Consider the following 14,951-nt stretch of genomic DNA (forward strand, 5'->3'; position numbering starts at 1 on the left):
AACATCTGCTAAAGTGCCAACATGGCACCTACGAAATAGAAATGGTTTTCAATTTTATATGAATACAGATGGTCTATAATTGTAGCAAACTAATAAAAATGTATTACATTTGCCCACCAGTCAAGTTTGGAAAAACTCTTTTATTTACTCTTACTATAAGTACTCTTGATTTCCTTAATCATCTTTTGCATTAAATCAAGGTATGAAAGAAAATATACATCCATTATAAAAAGAAATATCTAGAGTTCTGTACTAATTTTCATACAATTTAGTTATTACACAATTATGCCTGGAAGCATAGCAAGAAAGGATGGAATTCCCTACTATAGCTCACTGATCCTACTTACAAATCAATTCTCACATGGAAAACAGTGTTAAAAACAACTGTTTACTTTAATCCCACTGAAACTTACTATCAACTGTGTTGATCTGGCCAGTAGGAGTTGAAGTATCAGGCACAGTCTTTGTTTCTGGTCTAGGCTCTGTCTTGTAGATGGATTCATCCTGACAAAAACCTTTGTCAACACTGTCAAAAAACCACTGTGTGGTCACACAGTGTACATTCCATCTCTTGGCACATTCGTATTTTTGACCTATCATATTCGTTAAGAAAGAGAGAGAAATGTAAATCATTAAAAGCTATCTCTGTAGAAATATTTAAAGTACGATAGGTTATGGGAAAAAACTCACCTAAACAAAATCCAAGTTACCAGTAATTATTCTTATACAAACAGTAAGCTATATAGTGTATGCAAGAGGGTTTATCTCTTAAAATTGCAAAATTTATCTGGGGTAACTGAACATTAGACTTGGTTTGAGTACAGCCTCCACTGCTTAATTTCTTTAAACCAGTTTCTTAATCTGTAACACGGGAATAACTCACAGAATTATGTGGCTTTAGTAAGACTGCATAAAACAACTGTGAAGATTATAAATGTCTGTAATATAAAAAATACCAACTTTGAATAGACTACTTTAATGTCAATAGGATTTGACTTGAAGTCCAAATAGACAGGCATATTATAAGAAATATATCTTTTTATTGCCTTAAAAAACAACTTTTAACACAATGTATTTTGAAACCGTGTCATAGAGAAACTGAGGTCAACATGTAGTAAACAATAACATGAAAAGGATTTTTTTGGACATTCTTAAGAGCTAAGAGATGAACTGTCTTCAGATTCAGAAATTCAACAGCAGTTACCAACACTACTCACAATTATAGTATCATAATTGGCCATACGCAAAGTTCTGATTTAAGGACAATTACTAATTAATTTTAACAGTTTTTTTCCCCTAATCTTGTTATCTAGGTAGCTTAATAAAACATAGTATAAAGAAATAACAAAAACATTAACAAAATTCTTCTCTCATCAATTTGTATGTATTTTAAGGGTATTTGTAAAGAAAAAAAAATCTTTCAAAATAGATACAAAGGTTACAGGACACCAAAATTAAACACAATTTTAAGGAATTCTTATTGGTTATGTATTTTTCTTCTTTTAACTGCCTCATGTTTTGCAAGGTGTATCTTCAAGTTACAACTTGTAGTTCATCCAATAAAGCTGATTCATTCAATTAAAACTAAGCCATGCCTTTCAAGTTTATCATTAGAAAGAAATGTAATTTAGCTACATCGATTAGCTTTTTTGTTATTCATCCAAATTTCTTGCTTCCTAAGTATTTGGTAACTATGCAGGAAACTTTTTTTCAAAAAAAAAAAAAATCAAACAATAAAAACCACTGCAAATTGAAAAAATATTTTTTCAACGATCTGGATAAACCTGGATGTAATTTTTCTACAGATTGTGAACAGAACTATCTTTGTAAGGTTTTAGGGGGGAAAAAATACCAGATTTATAACACATCAGAAGCAAAAGCTATTTTGTAAAGATCTTAAAATGTTAAATACTAGAGAAAATTTTGCATTTTTCCACTTGGGAAACGTAGTTTTACCTTTTGGTTCTTGCACAATGAGGTGTGTACATTCATTCATTTTCAGTTGTCCCATGTATTGACCTCCATGCTTAATTGTGAGTCGCTGAACTGCCTTCCTGTCTAAGCTACACAAGCCAGTCACACAGATTATGCAACCAAGAAAAATAGGACACTTGAAGTCTTCCATGTTTACATCAGTATACCTAGCTATTTTTCTGGGGAAAATAAGTAACAAGGAAAAAATTAACACATTAACATACCAGATGGTTTAAAATTTACCAGAAGAATAATGACGAACAACAGAAATCACTAATGCTTTCCTCATTTTTTAGAAAAGGGGCACTGACGCTCAAAATTGCACTAACTGCTCATCTAGTTCAACAATGTCACTACTAAAAAGTAGTATTTCAGATAGAGTTTCTTAAATAAAACTGTTTTAAGGGAAAATGTTATGTCATTAGCTCTCTGAGTTCATGCTGGTCAAAATGGTGTATTTTCCAAAATTTTAAGTGTGAATTTACTTAAAAACTCAAAGGATCTAGGTTGCTTATTAGAAAAATGGACTTCGTATCCTTCCATTATACTATATAAATAATAAGCAATGATTTTTGGCAGAATACTAACAAAAATATCATCATTCTTTTTCCACGTAAGACAGATGTGCTAGGAACGAAGGTACCAATATGGAGACAGGTTCAGAATGTGCTGGATGGTGTTGAAAGGAAGACTGGAAAAACGCCCATTTCTAAGGTCCACAAGGGCAGGGATGCTATTCCGCTTTGCTTAGTATGCATGTCTAATGCCTAGCTCTGACCAGGTACATAAAATGAACTTGATTAACATTTACTGAATGACCACATCTTAGTTAATGGCTTACGTACATTTACATTCAACTTTACATAGACACCTTTGAGAGGGAATACTACTGTCAAAACGGCTAATTTACTCTCTATCTTAAGCACAGTAGTGGAAGGATAATGCAACTCACAAGTGATCTTCTCAAGTATTTTACAAGCATTTACTGCTGCAAACAATTTTTATTGTCAAAGCATTTTCTACCTTGTAGCTAATATTAAATCACTAGCCTATTCTATCTATCAACGTATACTTTGATAAGAGCTTGCAGATTGTGCTTATATTCAGTGAAGAGTAAAAACCCCATTTTTTGTTCCTGAATAACAAATCCCAAGAGGGCAACATAAAACCTCCCCTGTAATAACCCACAATATGCCAAAATGATTGACGTATCATTTTTTCAAATCTAGAAAATACGTAAATGTCTTTCTTACTTCTCTTGTGACTTTTCCCAAAGTGTTTTAATCCAAGAAGGAAGCAAAATAGGTTTCTTTAGGTTTGCAGCAACTAAATATTTTTTGCTGCCAACTTCTCCTGCAATAAGGTGAGTTACTGATACATTAAGATCTCTATATACACGACCACCCATCATTTGTACATATTTATGAACTTCTTCCTGTAAACACAAAAGAAAATACATTAATACAAAAGCAAATAATATCTCCTCCATTTTTTTATACAAAAACTCAAATATCTTTTGTTGTTGTTAGATTGAAGGCACAAATATTTCTCACAACTATAAAGTTAAATGATCAATTTACTTTTTGGGTAAAGATAAATATGAATTATAAACAAATTTAAATATAATTACCTTTATATATTATTTCCTATAGTTGTTTCTTTCAACTCCATGAGTTTAACATACGTTGCTTCTATAATATACTGTGCATATATAAAAGTATAAATTGTATACATTATATACAAAATATGTATTTTATCTTTCTTAGATAGCATTATTAAAGCATTTCTTGCCTTGAAGCAAATGCTATATCCACAGCCATTCTACCTATCAACATTTTTTTAAAATAATTTTTGAAGATTTTATTTATTAGAGAGAGAAAGAGAAGGAGTGTGAGCACAAGTGGGAGGAGAGGGAGAAGAAAACTCCCTGCTTAGCTCAGAGGCTGACAACCCAAGGACACTGAGATCATGACCTGAGCCAAAGTCAGAGGCTTAACCAACTGAGCCACGCAAGCACCCCATCAACATTTTTTTAAAAAAGATTAACCATCTGTAGTGGAAAAATGTGACTCAAACTAACTCATCAACTGCAGAGGGGAAAAAGGGAGTTTTCTTTCAAGTAGTCAGTTCTCAATAAAACAGATTCCACTATATTCGTTAAAATAGAAAAGACATACATTGGTGTATACAATGACTTTAAGTCATGAACACCAAGTACAAGGTCTTTCAAAGTGTCTCCTATGCAGTGAAAGATTAAGTGTGGATTAAAAGGATTATTCACCACGACCAAGTGGGGTTTATTCCTAGGATGGAATGGTGGTTCAACATTCACAAATCAATCAACAGTGATGGATCACATTAATAAAAGAAGAGACAAGAACCATATGATCCTCTCAGTTGATGCAGAAAAAGCATTTGACAAAATACGGCATCCTTTCCTGATTAAAACGCTTCAAAATATAGGTACAGAGGTATCAAAATATATGATATCGAGGTATCATAAAAGCCATCTATAAAAAGCCCATGGCGAATATCATTCTCAATGGGGAAAACCTGAAACCTTTATCTTTAAGGTCAGGAACACGACAGGAATGCCCAGGCTCACCACTTTTGTTCAACATAGTACTAGATATCCTAGCCTCAGCACAGACAACAAAAGGAATAAAAGGCATTCAAACTGGCAAAGAAGAAGTCAAACTCTCTTCGCAGATGACACGATATTCTATGTGGAAAACCCAAAAGACTCCACCCCCAAATTATTAGAACTCATACAGCAATTAAGCAGCATGGCAGGATACAAAATCAATACACAGAAATCAGTTGCATTTCTATGTACTAACAATGTGACTGAAGAAAGAGAAATTAAGGAATCATTTCCATTTACAGTAGCACCAAAAAACCATAAGATACCTAGGAATAAACCTAACCAAAGAGGTAAAGGATCTATACTCTAGAAACTACAGAACACTTATGAAAGAAATTGAGGAAGATACAATGAGATGGAAAAACATTCCATGCTCATGGACTGGAAGAATAAACATTGTGAAAATGTCTATGCTAACTGAAGGCTTTAGAGGGGAGGGGGGGTGAGGGACTGGGATAGGCCGGTGATGGGTATTAAGGAGGGCACGTATTGCATGGTGCACTGGGTGTTACACACAAGTAACGAGTCATGGAACTTTACATCAAAAAGTTAGGATGTACTGTATGGTGACTAACATAACATAATAAAAAATTATTATATATATAAAAAAGAAAATGTCTATGCTGCCCAGGGCAATCTACATTTTCAACTTAATCCCTATCAAAATACCATCGACATTTTTCACAGAGCTGAAACAAACAATTCTAAAATTTGTATGGAACCAGAAGACCGCAAATCACCAAGGGACTGCTGAAAAAGAAAACCAAAGCTGGGGGCATTAAAATGCCTGACTTCAAGCTATATTACAAAGCTGTGATCATCAAGACAGCATGGTATTGGTACAAAAACAGATACACAGATCAATGGAACAGAACAGAGACCTCAGAAATGGACCCTGAACTCTACGGTCAACTAATATTTGACAAATCAGGAAAGAATAACCAACGGTAAAGACAGTCTCTTCAATAAACGGTCCTGGGAAAACTGGACAGCCAAATACAGAAGAATGAAACTGGACCACTCTCTTACACCATACACAAATTCAAAATGGATGAAAGACCTAAATGTGAGACAGGAATCCATCAAAATCCTAGAGGAGAACATAGGCAGTAACCTCTTTGACACTGGCCACAGTGATCTCTTTCAAGACACGTCTCTAAAGGCAAGGGAAACAAAAGCAAAAATGAACTTCTGGGACTTTATCAGATAAAAAGCTTTTGCACAGCAAAGGAGACGGACAACAAAACTAAAAGGCAACCCAAGGAATGGGAGAAGATATTTGCAAATGACATAATGGATAAAGGGCTGGTATCCAAGATCTGTAAAGAACTTCTCAAACTTAAGACCCAAAAAAACAAATAATCCAGTCAAAAATGGACAAAAGACATGAACAGACATTTCTGCAAAGACTACATCCAAATGGCCAACAGACACATGAAAAAGTGCTCAACATCTCTTAGCATCAGGGAAACACAAATCAAAACCACAATGAGACACCACCTCACACCAGTCAGAATGGCTAAAATTAACAAGTCAGGAAATGACAGATGTTGGCGAGGGTGCAGAGAAAGGGGAACCCTCCTACACTGTTGGTGGGAATGCAAGCTGATGCAGCTGCTCTGGGAAACAGTATGGAGGTTCCTCAAAAAGTTGAAAATAGAGCTACCCTACGACCCAGCAATTGCACTACTAAGTATTTACCCCAAAGATACAGATGTAGTGAAAAAAGAGGCACATGCACCCTAATGTTCATAGCAGCAATGTCTACGATAGCCAAACTGTGGAAGGAGCTGAGATACCCTTCAACAGATGACTGGATAAAGAAGATGTAGTTCATATATACAATGGAACATTACTCAGCCATCAGAAAGGATGAATACCCACCATTTGCATCGACATGGATGGAACTGGAGGGGGTCATGCTAAGTGAAATAAGTCAAGCAGAGAAAGACAATTATCATATGGTTTCACTCATATGTGGAACATAAGGAATAGCACAGAGGACCACAAGGAAAGGGAGGGAAAACTGAATGGGAAGAAATCAGACAGGGAGACAAAACACCAGAGACTCTGGACTCCAGGAACCAAACTGAGGGTTACAGAAGGGAGGGGGTGGGGGAATGGGATAAGTGGGTGATGGGTATTAAGGAGGGCACGTGTGGTGATGAGCACTGGGTATTATATGCAACTAATGAATCGCTGAACACTACATCAAAAACTAATGATGTACTACATGCTGGCTAATTGAACATAATAAAAAAAAGATTAAGTGTGGAGATAAATATATTGATCATGACATTCCTCTTAGCACCTACCCTTTTGTCTTTTTCCAGGCTTGTACAAGATACAGTTACATCAGACATAACCATATTATAAACTGGATGTTCAGCTCTTGGGACGCACTGCTGGTGGTGCATACAAAATATGACTACTTGAGGTCCAACAATTCTGCAGCCAAGCTACAAAAAAAGGGGAGAAAGTTTAGTATGTAGGAAAAGACCTCCCACTTATAAAATTACATTTTGTAATATTTAGCAATCTTTTTTTTTTTAAAGATTTTATTTATTTGACAGAGAAAGAAAGGGAGAGAGAGAGAGCACAAGCAGGGGGAGCAGCAGGTAAAGAGGGAGGTAGAAACAAGCTCCCCACCAAGTAGAGACCTCGATGTAGGGCTCAGTCCCAGGACCCTGGGATCATGACCTGAGCCAAAGCCAGACGCTTAACCGACTGAGCCAGTCAGGCGCCTCAATATTTAGCAATTCTTTACAGAAGTTGATGGCCACTGCAGAAAAATCACTAAATTGTTATAAGAAAAAAATAAGGAACATTATATAATTTTTCAGAGACACTACACATTAAACACACATGCAAATCAAACAATGCAGTCTATCAAAGAAACAAGCTTTAAGAGCCACGTTCAGTCAAATCTGCCACCAAATTTTAATATCTTTTTTTTTTTAAGATTTTATTTATTTATTTGACAGAGAGAGAGACAGCCAGTGAGAGAGGGAACACAAGCAGGGGGAGTGGGAGAGGAAGAAGCAGGCTCCCAGCGGAGGAGCCTGACGTGGGGCTCAATCCCACAACGCCGGGATCACGCCCTGAGCCGAAGGCAGACGCTTAACGACTGCGCCACCCAGGCACCCCCAAATTTTAATATCTGAAACAAACACAGTCTTAATGCTAGGCTACAGGAATAACAGTCTTATGCTATAATAATTAGGAAACACCCATACATACTTTTAATTGAAGTATCCAGCCAACCAAGCAGTTTAAAAGTTAAGAGCCTAATTAACCCCTTCTAAAATACCTATTCTGTCACACACACACACACACACACACACACACACACACACACACAAATCCTAGGCAGTTTCTACATTTGTGGTTTAAATACTTTGTCTTCAACTCGGTGTCTTTCTACGTAAGTATTTCTCAAAGATATTACAGGTTATTCAAAATATGACCTTTTATTTTCATTGATAACTGAGTTAAGAAAAGCTGACAGTCTTGTTCAACATCAGTACATTCAAGCCACATCCAAAAAGCATGTGGTTGCCAAAGTCACTAAGGCATGACTGATTTAAAGATCTACACGGTAAATAATCATTGCTATCTTTTTGTCCAGTCATAGGGAAATTTGAGTTTTTAATGTTACTGATTCTTTCTGACAAGAAGTGTTATTTCCAAAAGGAGGCTAAGACCAACAATGCTTTTGGCAAAGGTGGGCACAGACCTTCCAGAAATTGTGCAGATACTGCATCTATCTACTCTTCTATGTTTTCTTCTCCTTCAAACAAGAATCACTTCTTTGTAACCTGGATGGAATTACAGCCAGTTTACTTTTATTTCAATGCTTCTCTCTTGTCCAGACACCAAAAAAGTAATGAGTCAGTAGACTCTGGAATCAACAAAAAAAAAAATAAGATGGCTCATTGGTATATTAGCAACATTCATTCCCAAAATGCTTCCTTTAGGCATATAATGTTTCAGACCGTCTTTACAAGGTACAGGTACAAAAATTCTGCGTGCAAGAGCACATAGGAAAGACAGTAAATAACCAAGCATTATGTTGAGATCTTTTCTGACTCTTTATTGAAAATCTTGCAATCAAACTGAGTTTAAGTACGGTAGAATTCTGTCACTAAAATGTTTCATTACTATATCATTCACTTAAGCTAAGTGAAGTTAAATCTCCTGAAATATAAAAATTACATATAACAAAAGATTATCGTATCACGATTAGCCTTTAAAAATATAATGCTGGTCTCCTAAAACCAGAAGATTCCTCTATATTCATAGTCTGTATAATACTTCATGGTCAGTAAAGAACTTATGTCCAGTGAAACAAAAACAAAACAAAAATCAGACTACAGAAGGAACACATGAAAAGTTAGCAAACCTTTTTGAGGTGATCAAAGACAATGCCACTAAAAGGGTCACAGATGTAAAGTGACTTATCATTTTCCTTTATCTTCAATGCCTCTTCTTCTGTAATAATCTGAAGATATTCTTCTGATTGGAACTCTTTTATTGACTGAAAGAAAAAAATTAAAGAATGCACCTGAAATTTTTCACCTGTATTTAAGTCCTATGAACTCTATCTTCAAAAATCTACCTCCAATCCAATCTTTTTTCCCCATTGAAAGCTACCATCATCTCTCACCTAGACCTCTGTAGAAGTCTACAAAGTGGTTCCTCTTCCTTTCCTTGCCCTAAATGTTCTCCGTACTGCAACTAATAATCCCTTTAATGATACAAATCAGGTCATGAGTCTGACCCCTGACTATCTCCCCCCAGCCTTTCACGTCTCATCTCTCCTTACTATTCTCTAGCCACTCCCACTTTCTTGCTAGGCCAGGAACAAGCCAATCATGAACTCATTAGTTCTCTGAACTAATTCTCATTAGAGGCCCTGCTCTTGTTCCCACTACCTGAAATATTTTCCCAGTCTTCACCTGACTTGATCCCTCACTTCAATCAGATTTGCTCAAATGAAAAAGAAAAAGTCAAAGTTCTTACAATGGCCCTTAAGGCCCTTTACATGACCTCTTTACTCTTACGCTCTAGAGCACCTGTTAATGTTCTTCCCCCAACCCTTGCTCACTATACTATAGACACACTAATGTTGGAGAGACACTTTAAGTACTTTCTCAGGGGCCTGTGTATGGCTGTTCTCTCTGCCTAAAAGCTTCTTCCCAGACATCCACCTCTAACCATCTCACCTCCTTCAAATGTACTTAATTATCTTCTCCATAAAGCCTTCACCAAGTACACTCTACTTAAGATTGTAACCTTTCCTTCTCTCCCAACAAACATCCTCTAGAACTCCTTAACCTATTTTGCTCTTTTCTCTTCCCATAGCACCCTGTAACATATTATACAGTTTACTCATTTATCCTAATTTATGTCTAGGTCTTCCTACTAAAATAGAATGTAAGCTCTGAGAAAGTATGGATCTTTGCCTGCTGTGATCACTGATGTATCCCAAGTACTACAGCAGTGCTTAACAGGTCATGACACTCAATAATTATTTGCTGAATGAACTTTAAAGAAAAACCTGCTACAACAGTGTTTCTTAAACTTTAATATACACAGGAATTACACTAATGATCTTGTTAAAATGTAGATTCTAATTGGTCGGCCTGAGTTGGGCCCACGGTTCTGCATTTTCAACTCTACTGATGTTGCTGAAAGGCTCTACAACCCCACATCTTCCCATATTACACTGTACACAGTGAAACATACTTTTAATTACCAAAAATTGAAGTGTAAACAATACACAACAGACTCAGATTTCTTCAACATACAAAGGTCTACTCTGGTTAGAAGACCTAGAAAGCAATGTAATTTCCAAGAATAGCAAGTCTGCTACTTTCAATATAAATGTCATAATAGGGCAACTGGGTGGCTCAGTCAGTTAAGCATCTGCCTTTGGCTCAGGTCATGATCTCAGGGTCCTGGGATAGAGCCCAATGTCAGGCTCTCTGTTCAGCAGGGAGAAGCTGCCTGCCACTCTCCCTGCCTGTGCTCTCTCTTCCCTCTCTCTCTCTCACTCTGTCAAATAAATAAAATCTTTTTAAAAAAATGTAATATATTTCATGCTCCCCAAAATACATAATGATATATTTACATCAATCCAAAAATATGTAACATCTATATTAATGTACGTTACAATAAAACTAGTACAAAAATAAATTAAGACATAAAAAGTCCAACAAATCAAAAATACTAAAAACGAGAACATGAATTCACAGCATCAAACAAGGCATTTTCAACTATTCTTACCTCAAGAGCTTTAAAAAAACATTCGGAATTCTCTGAAGACTTTAAAAACTTCACAAGAAACGGCTCTTTGTCATTTCTGGACATTTTTGAACTGTCAAAATAAAGGAACCATTAACAAGGACAAAAACACGTCATGTATGAAGTTAAATGTTAAAAGCAGCTATTTTTCTGTGCAGACGACAATGCCCAAAGACAGACATTCTGGCCTTGCCCACGAATTCGTTCGTTAGTTCCTAAGAAACGCTGGAATGTGGGCAAAGTCAAGGAAAAAGATGACAACACCAATCCTCGCAAATCAGACAACGAGTTTAATGTCCCTAAACTGAATACATTCAGGGCCTTTGTTACGGGGTCTAAGAGCCCTAAGCCAAGGGGCACTCAACTGCACTTAGCTTAATGATACACAGAACGAAACTGTCCACGGCCCTTGACGTTTGTCCACCCCTCAGTAAACGGACTTTAATATAAAAATGGAAGCCGGTAAGCAAGGTCATGCCCCCAGAAGGCCGAATGCTCTTGCTTGTCAGCTGCCACAGAAAGGCCCGGCTCTCGGTCCAACCGCAGCCACATCCTCTCCTGCGTCAAAGCCTCACCCGCCGGTCCGAGGGCCGGTTACACGGGCGGGAAACAAGGGCCCCGAAGGCCAGGGGAGGTGTCGCGACCCCCCAAGTGGGTTGGGGAGGGAGCCGGGTCCTGTCTCCGTGCCTCACTCACCTCGGTGGAGCCTGGGGATCTTCCGGAGGCGAGTGGAGGGGCGCGCGGCCTGCAGGACCGTGGCTGGGGTCGGGCGCCACCCCGGCGCACACCCGCCGCAGCCGGCGGCGCCCCCGACCCGAAGCAAACGCCGAACCCGGAAATTGCCGAGGCGGCGAACCGACTTTCGCGCCAAGCGCGCGGACGCGCCCGCCTCTTCCTGCGGAAGTGAAGCCATTCGCAGCTGCGGGAGGAGGGCGCAGATGTCAAAGGTGGTGGTGGTGGCGGTGGGAGTGGCGTTGTTCCCAGCCGGCTTAGGGGTTGCCGGGTTTAGGGCTTTGAAGGGGGTGCCTGGGCGCTGGGAGTTGGCCAAGTGCTCACGGCTCAGCGGATGGGGCAGCAGGCCAGGGGTACCTTAGAGGAGGCCCAACACATCGAAAAATAAGCCCCGGGGAAAATTAGGTTTTCGCGATCAGTATTTTATACTTGCCATATGGCAGGCAGTCTATGGGAAACCATATATTATCGCCCAAACAACTCTATGAGGCAAATAGTAGTATCTCCGTTTTACAGATGTGAAAACGGAGGCTTCGATAAGTTAAATGATGAGATGTCACACGGTGAGTGGTAGAATTAGAACTGCATCCAAGTCTTTCAGACTCCACAGTTAGGGTCCTTTCCCCTCCTATGTGGCAGGAATGTGAGCACCTACCATAGTCAAATAGTCTGAAGGGAAGAAAGAGATCAGGATGATTTGAATCACATAGCCAATGCATAAGGATCTTTGTCAAGATCTTCAGCAGTCTCTGCCCCTCTTCAAAGGGCATCTCATTTTCTTTCTCTGTAACTCCCTGAGTGTTGGGGAGATTCTGGAGTGGAACCTCATACTCAAGTGGCAAAGGTCGGGGGGAGAGGGGTTAAATGGGGCTGCAGAATCTTGGCTTGTTGATAACCAGTGACGAGCGGCTTAGCTGGTGCTTCTTACTTTATTCCTCACTCTTGAGACTGAGAAGCTCATGACTTTGGATTGAGTAATAGGAGAGTTTAATGCCGTGTATCCCGATTGTTTTTCTTTTTAGTGCCTAAGGATGGGTCTACGTGTGTAAATACACCCGCGGTAGGTGAGTCAGAATCAGTAACACTGGGGCTCAAAGGTGAAGGCCATCGTTGGGGAGAGGGTGAGGAAAGCCTTAAAAATGAAGCAAAGTTACTAGAGTTATAAAAAAAAAAAAAAAAAACAAGAAGGAGGATGAGCTATCACCACTACAGGTTATTGTGAAGGAGCCAATCCGTCCTGAAGCTGTGGCGATAATTACTGTCTGTGGGCTTCTTTCCAGGCCACAAAGGACTCCTGCTTGCGCGATTCCTGTTCACTCTCCTCAGCAATCCTCTGGGATGTGGGCATCATTATCCCCTGTTGTATAGATGGGGAAAGTGAGGCCCAGGGCCACACAGCCAGGGAGTAGCTGCACCTGGGCTTGAGAAGAGGCGGTGTGACTGGAAACCCCTTGCCCTTCCTGACATACCACCCTACTCCTTGCCTGCCCTTCTCTGCCCCAGGAGGCAGGAGCCCATTCCTGGCGCTTCTGGGCCGAGTGGAGGCCTCACGAGAGAAGGAGAATCACAGATGCTCTGACGAAGAGGAGGGGGGGAATGAACTCAACCTTTTAGCTTTTGGCCAGCTGATTTTAATAACAGGGGAGTCGATCTTGTCTTTAGAATAGACCAGCTGACAAGTTCTCCCATCTGTGTCTCCACTTAGGCAGGGCGGGTCTATATCTGTTCCTGAAGTACCTAATCTTGGAACACAAGGCAGTGTTTCTCAATCTAGTGTAGTGCCTGGACTGGCTGCATAAGGATCAACTAGGAATTTGCTGGAAATGAAAATTCCTGGGCCTAATCTCAGACCCGCTGAGTCAGGAACTCTGCGTTGGGTCCTGGCGTTCTATTTTAATAAGCCCTCTAGCTGATTCTCCCGCACATAAAAGTTTGGCTGAACAGCATCTCTGAGGAAAGGATGAAAGTGGTGATATGGGTTGTGGTCCATAAAGGTTTTGGTGAAAATGGGGAATAGCTGTGATTTCCCCACAGGCAGCTCCCTCAGAAGATGGGGTTCAGAATTAACTTTCCCTTCACTTTTCTGGCATTCAGGGTCACCTTCAGGTTTCTTCGGCACTTTTTTTTTTTAAAGATTTTATTTATTTATTTGACAGAGATAGAGACAGCCAGCGAGAGAGGGAACACAAGCAGGGGTAGTGGGAGAGGAAGAAGCGGGCTTATAGTGGAGGAGCCTGATGTGGGGCTCGATCCCATAACGCTGGGATCACGCCCGAGCTGTTCTTCGGCACTTCTGTCATCTACAGCCAGACACTCCAAACTCTACTTGGAGTAGGATTAAAGGGAACTTGGTATTTAACTGTAGAATGAAAAAACACAAGAAACAAATATGACAGAATAGTTAAGTTACTTGTAGAATATGGATGGAGGGAATATGAGTATTTCTTGTTATATTTTGCTACATAGATAAGATTTCTGAAAATTAAAAAATAAACTAGAAGTTTGTATTTTTTGAGTGATAGGGTTTTATATTCAAGTTTCTAGTGCCGTAAATGGATAAATGTAGGGATTATAACTTTAAAATGAGATTAGAGAATGATCTTTATTGCTGCAGAAATCATCTTTGCAGTGGCAAAACATTTGTTTAAGTTGTATTCGGTAACCTAGAAAGTAAAGCATAAGCATATTGAGTCTACTGAGGTGCAGGGAAAAGGACATAAAATGGAATGTTAGTGGCATGTATTGCAACTGGCTGCATTTAATTAGGTATAAGAAAGAGATAAACTCAGAAGAATTGGCTTGTTTGTATGCAAAAAATAAAAGGGAATTTTAAAAATCCAAAAATGTAGGGTTTTGCAAGTTTGGAAAAGCTGCCTACATGCAGGCCTTAAAAACAAGAGATAAACCTGAGAGAAGTTTTGCACCACAAATGTCCATTACAACCTATCCATGTGGGAAAGATCTAGTTGAGAGTATGGTTGTCCCACCCAAGCTGGATAGGCACCATCAACCGAGAGAGAGAGAGAGAGAGAGAGAGAGAGAGAGAGAGAGAGAGATGTGGCCAAGATAGCAATCAGTCTTGAAAGTTAGTCTAGGGGAGAACTGTGTGTGTGGCTACTACTGTGGGGGGACAGTTCTGCCATGACTTCCTGGCAAGTTGCATGTATGCATATAGGGAAGGGTTTGGAATTGCAACATATGTGGTGGTGCCTCATCCAAACACCTTGTGATCCTGCTAGAACATGAGAGAATGGGAGGCCTCTAAGGAGCTGCTAGCTCAGAGGCCACCTCCCAC

At 39.3% G+C, this 14,951-nt stretch overlaps 1 protein-coding gene across 3 annotated transcripts in view; it reads right to left on the reverse strand.

Moving 5' to 3' along the window:
• TOPBP1 (DNA topoisomerase II binding protein 1) overlaps window positions 1-11,792 on the reverse strand; it is a 67,894-nt gene extending 56,102 nt beyond the window's left edge. For 2 of the 3 annotated variants that reach the window (XM_045791787.2, XM_045791785.2), the window contains exons 1-7: window positions 11,621-11,792; window positions 10,907-10,997; window positions 9,021-9,155; window positions 6,934-7,077; window positions 3,228-3,409; window positions 1,957-2,153; window positions 414-593 (exon numbers count right to left, since the gene is read on the reverse strand). In XM_045791787.2, the coding sequence (XP_045647743.1) occupies window positions 414-593; window positions 1,957-2,153; window positions 3,228-3,409; window positions 6,934-7,077; window positions 9,021-9,155; window positions 10,907-10,990 (922 nt within the window). In that variant the 5' untranslated portion in view covers window positions 10,991-10,997; window positions 11,621-11,792. Of the gene's footprint in view, window positions 1-413; window positions 594-1,956; window positions 2,154-3,227; window positions 3,410-6,933; window positions 7,078-8,354; window positions 8,520-9,020; window positions 9,161-10,906; window positions 10,998-11,620 lie in introns of those variants that run through there. The other variant, XM_045791788.2, reaches the window with a different exon arrangement.
• Between the last annotated feature and the right edge of the window lie 3,159 nt (window positions 11,793-14,951).

Source organism: Ursus americanus, chromosome 20 (assembly GCF_024610735.1).
Source record: "Ursus americanus isolate L20-20 chromosome 20, mUrsAme1.1.p, whole genome shotgun sequence".
Taxonomy (NCBI): domain Eukaryota; kingdom Metazoa; phylum Chordata; class Mammalia; order Carnivora; family Ursidae; genus Ursus; species Ursus americanus.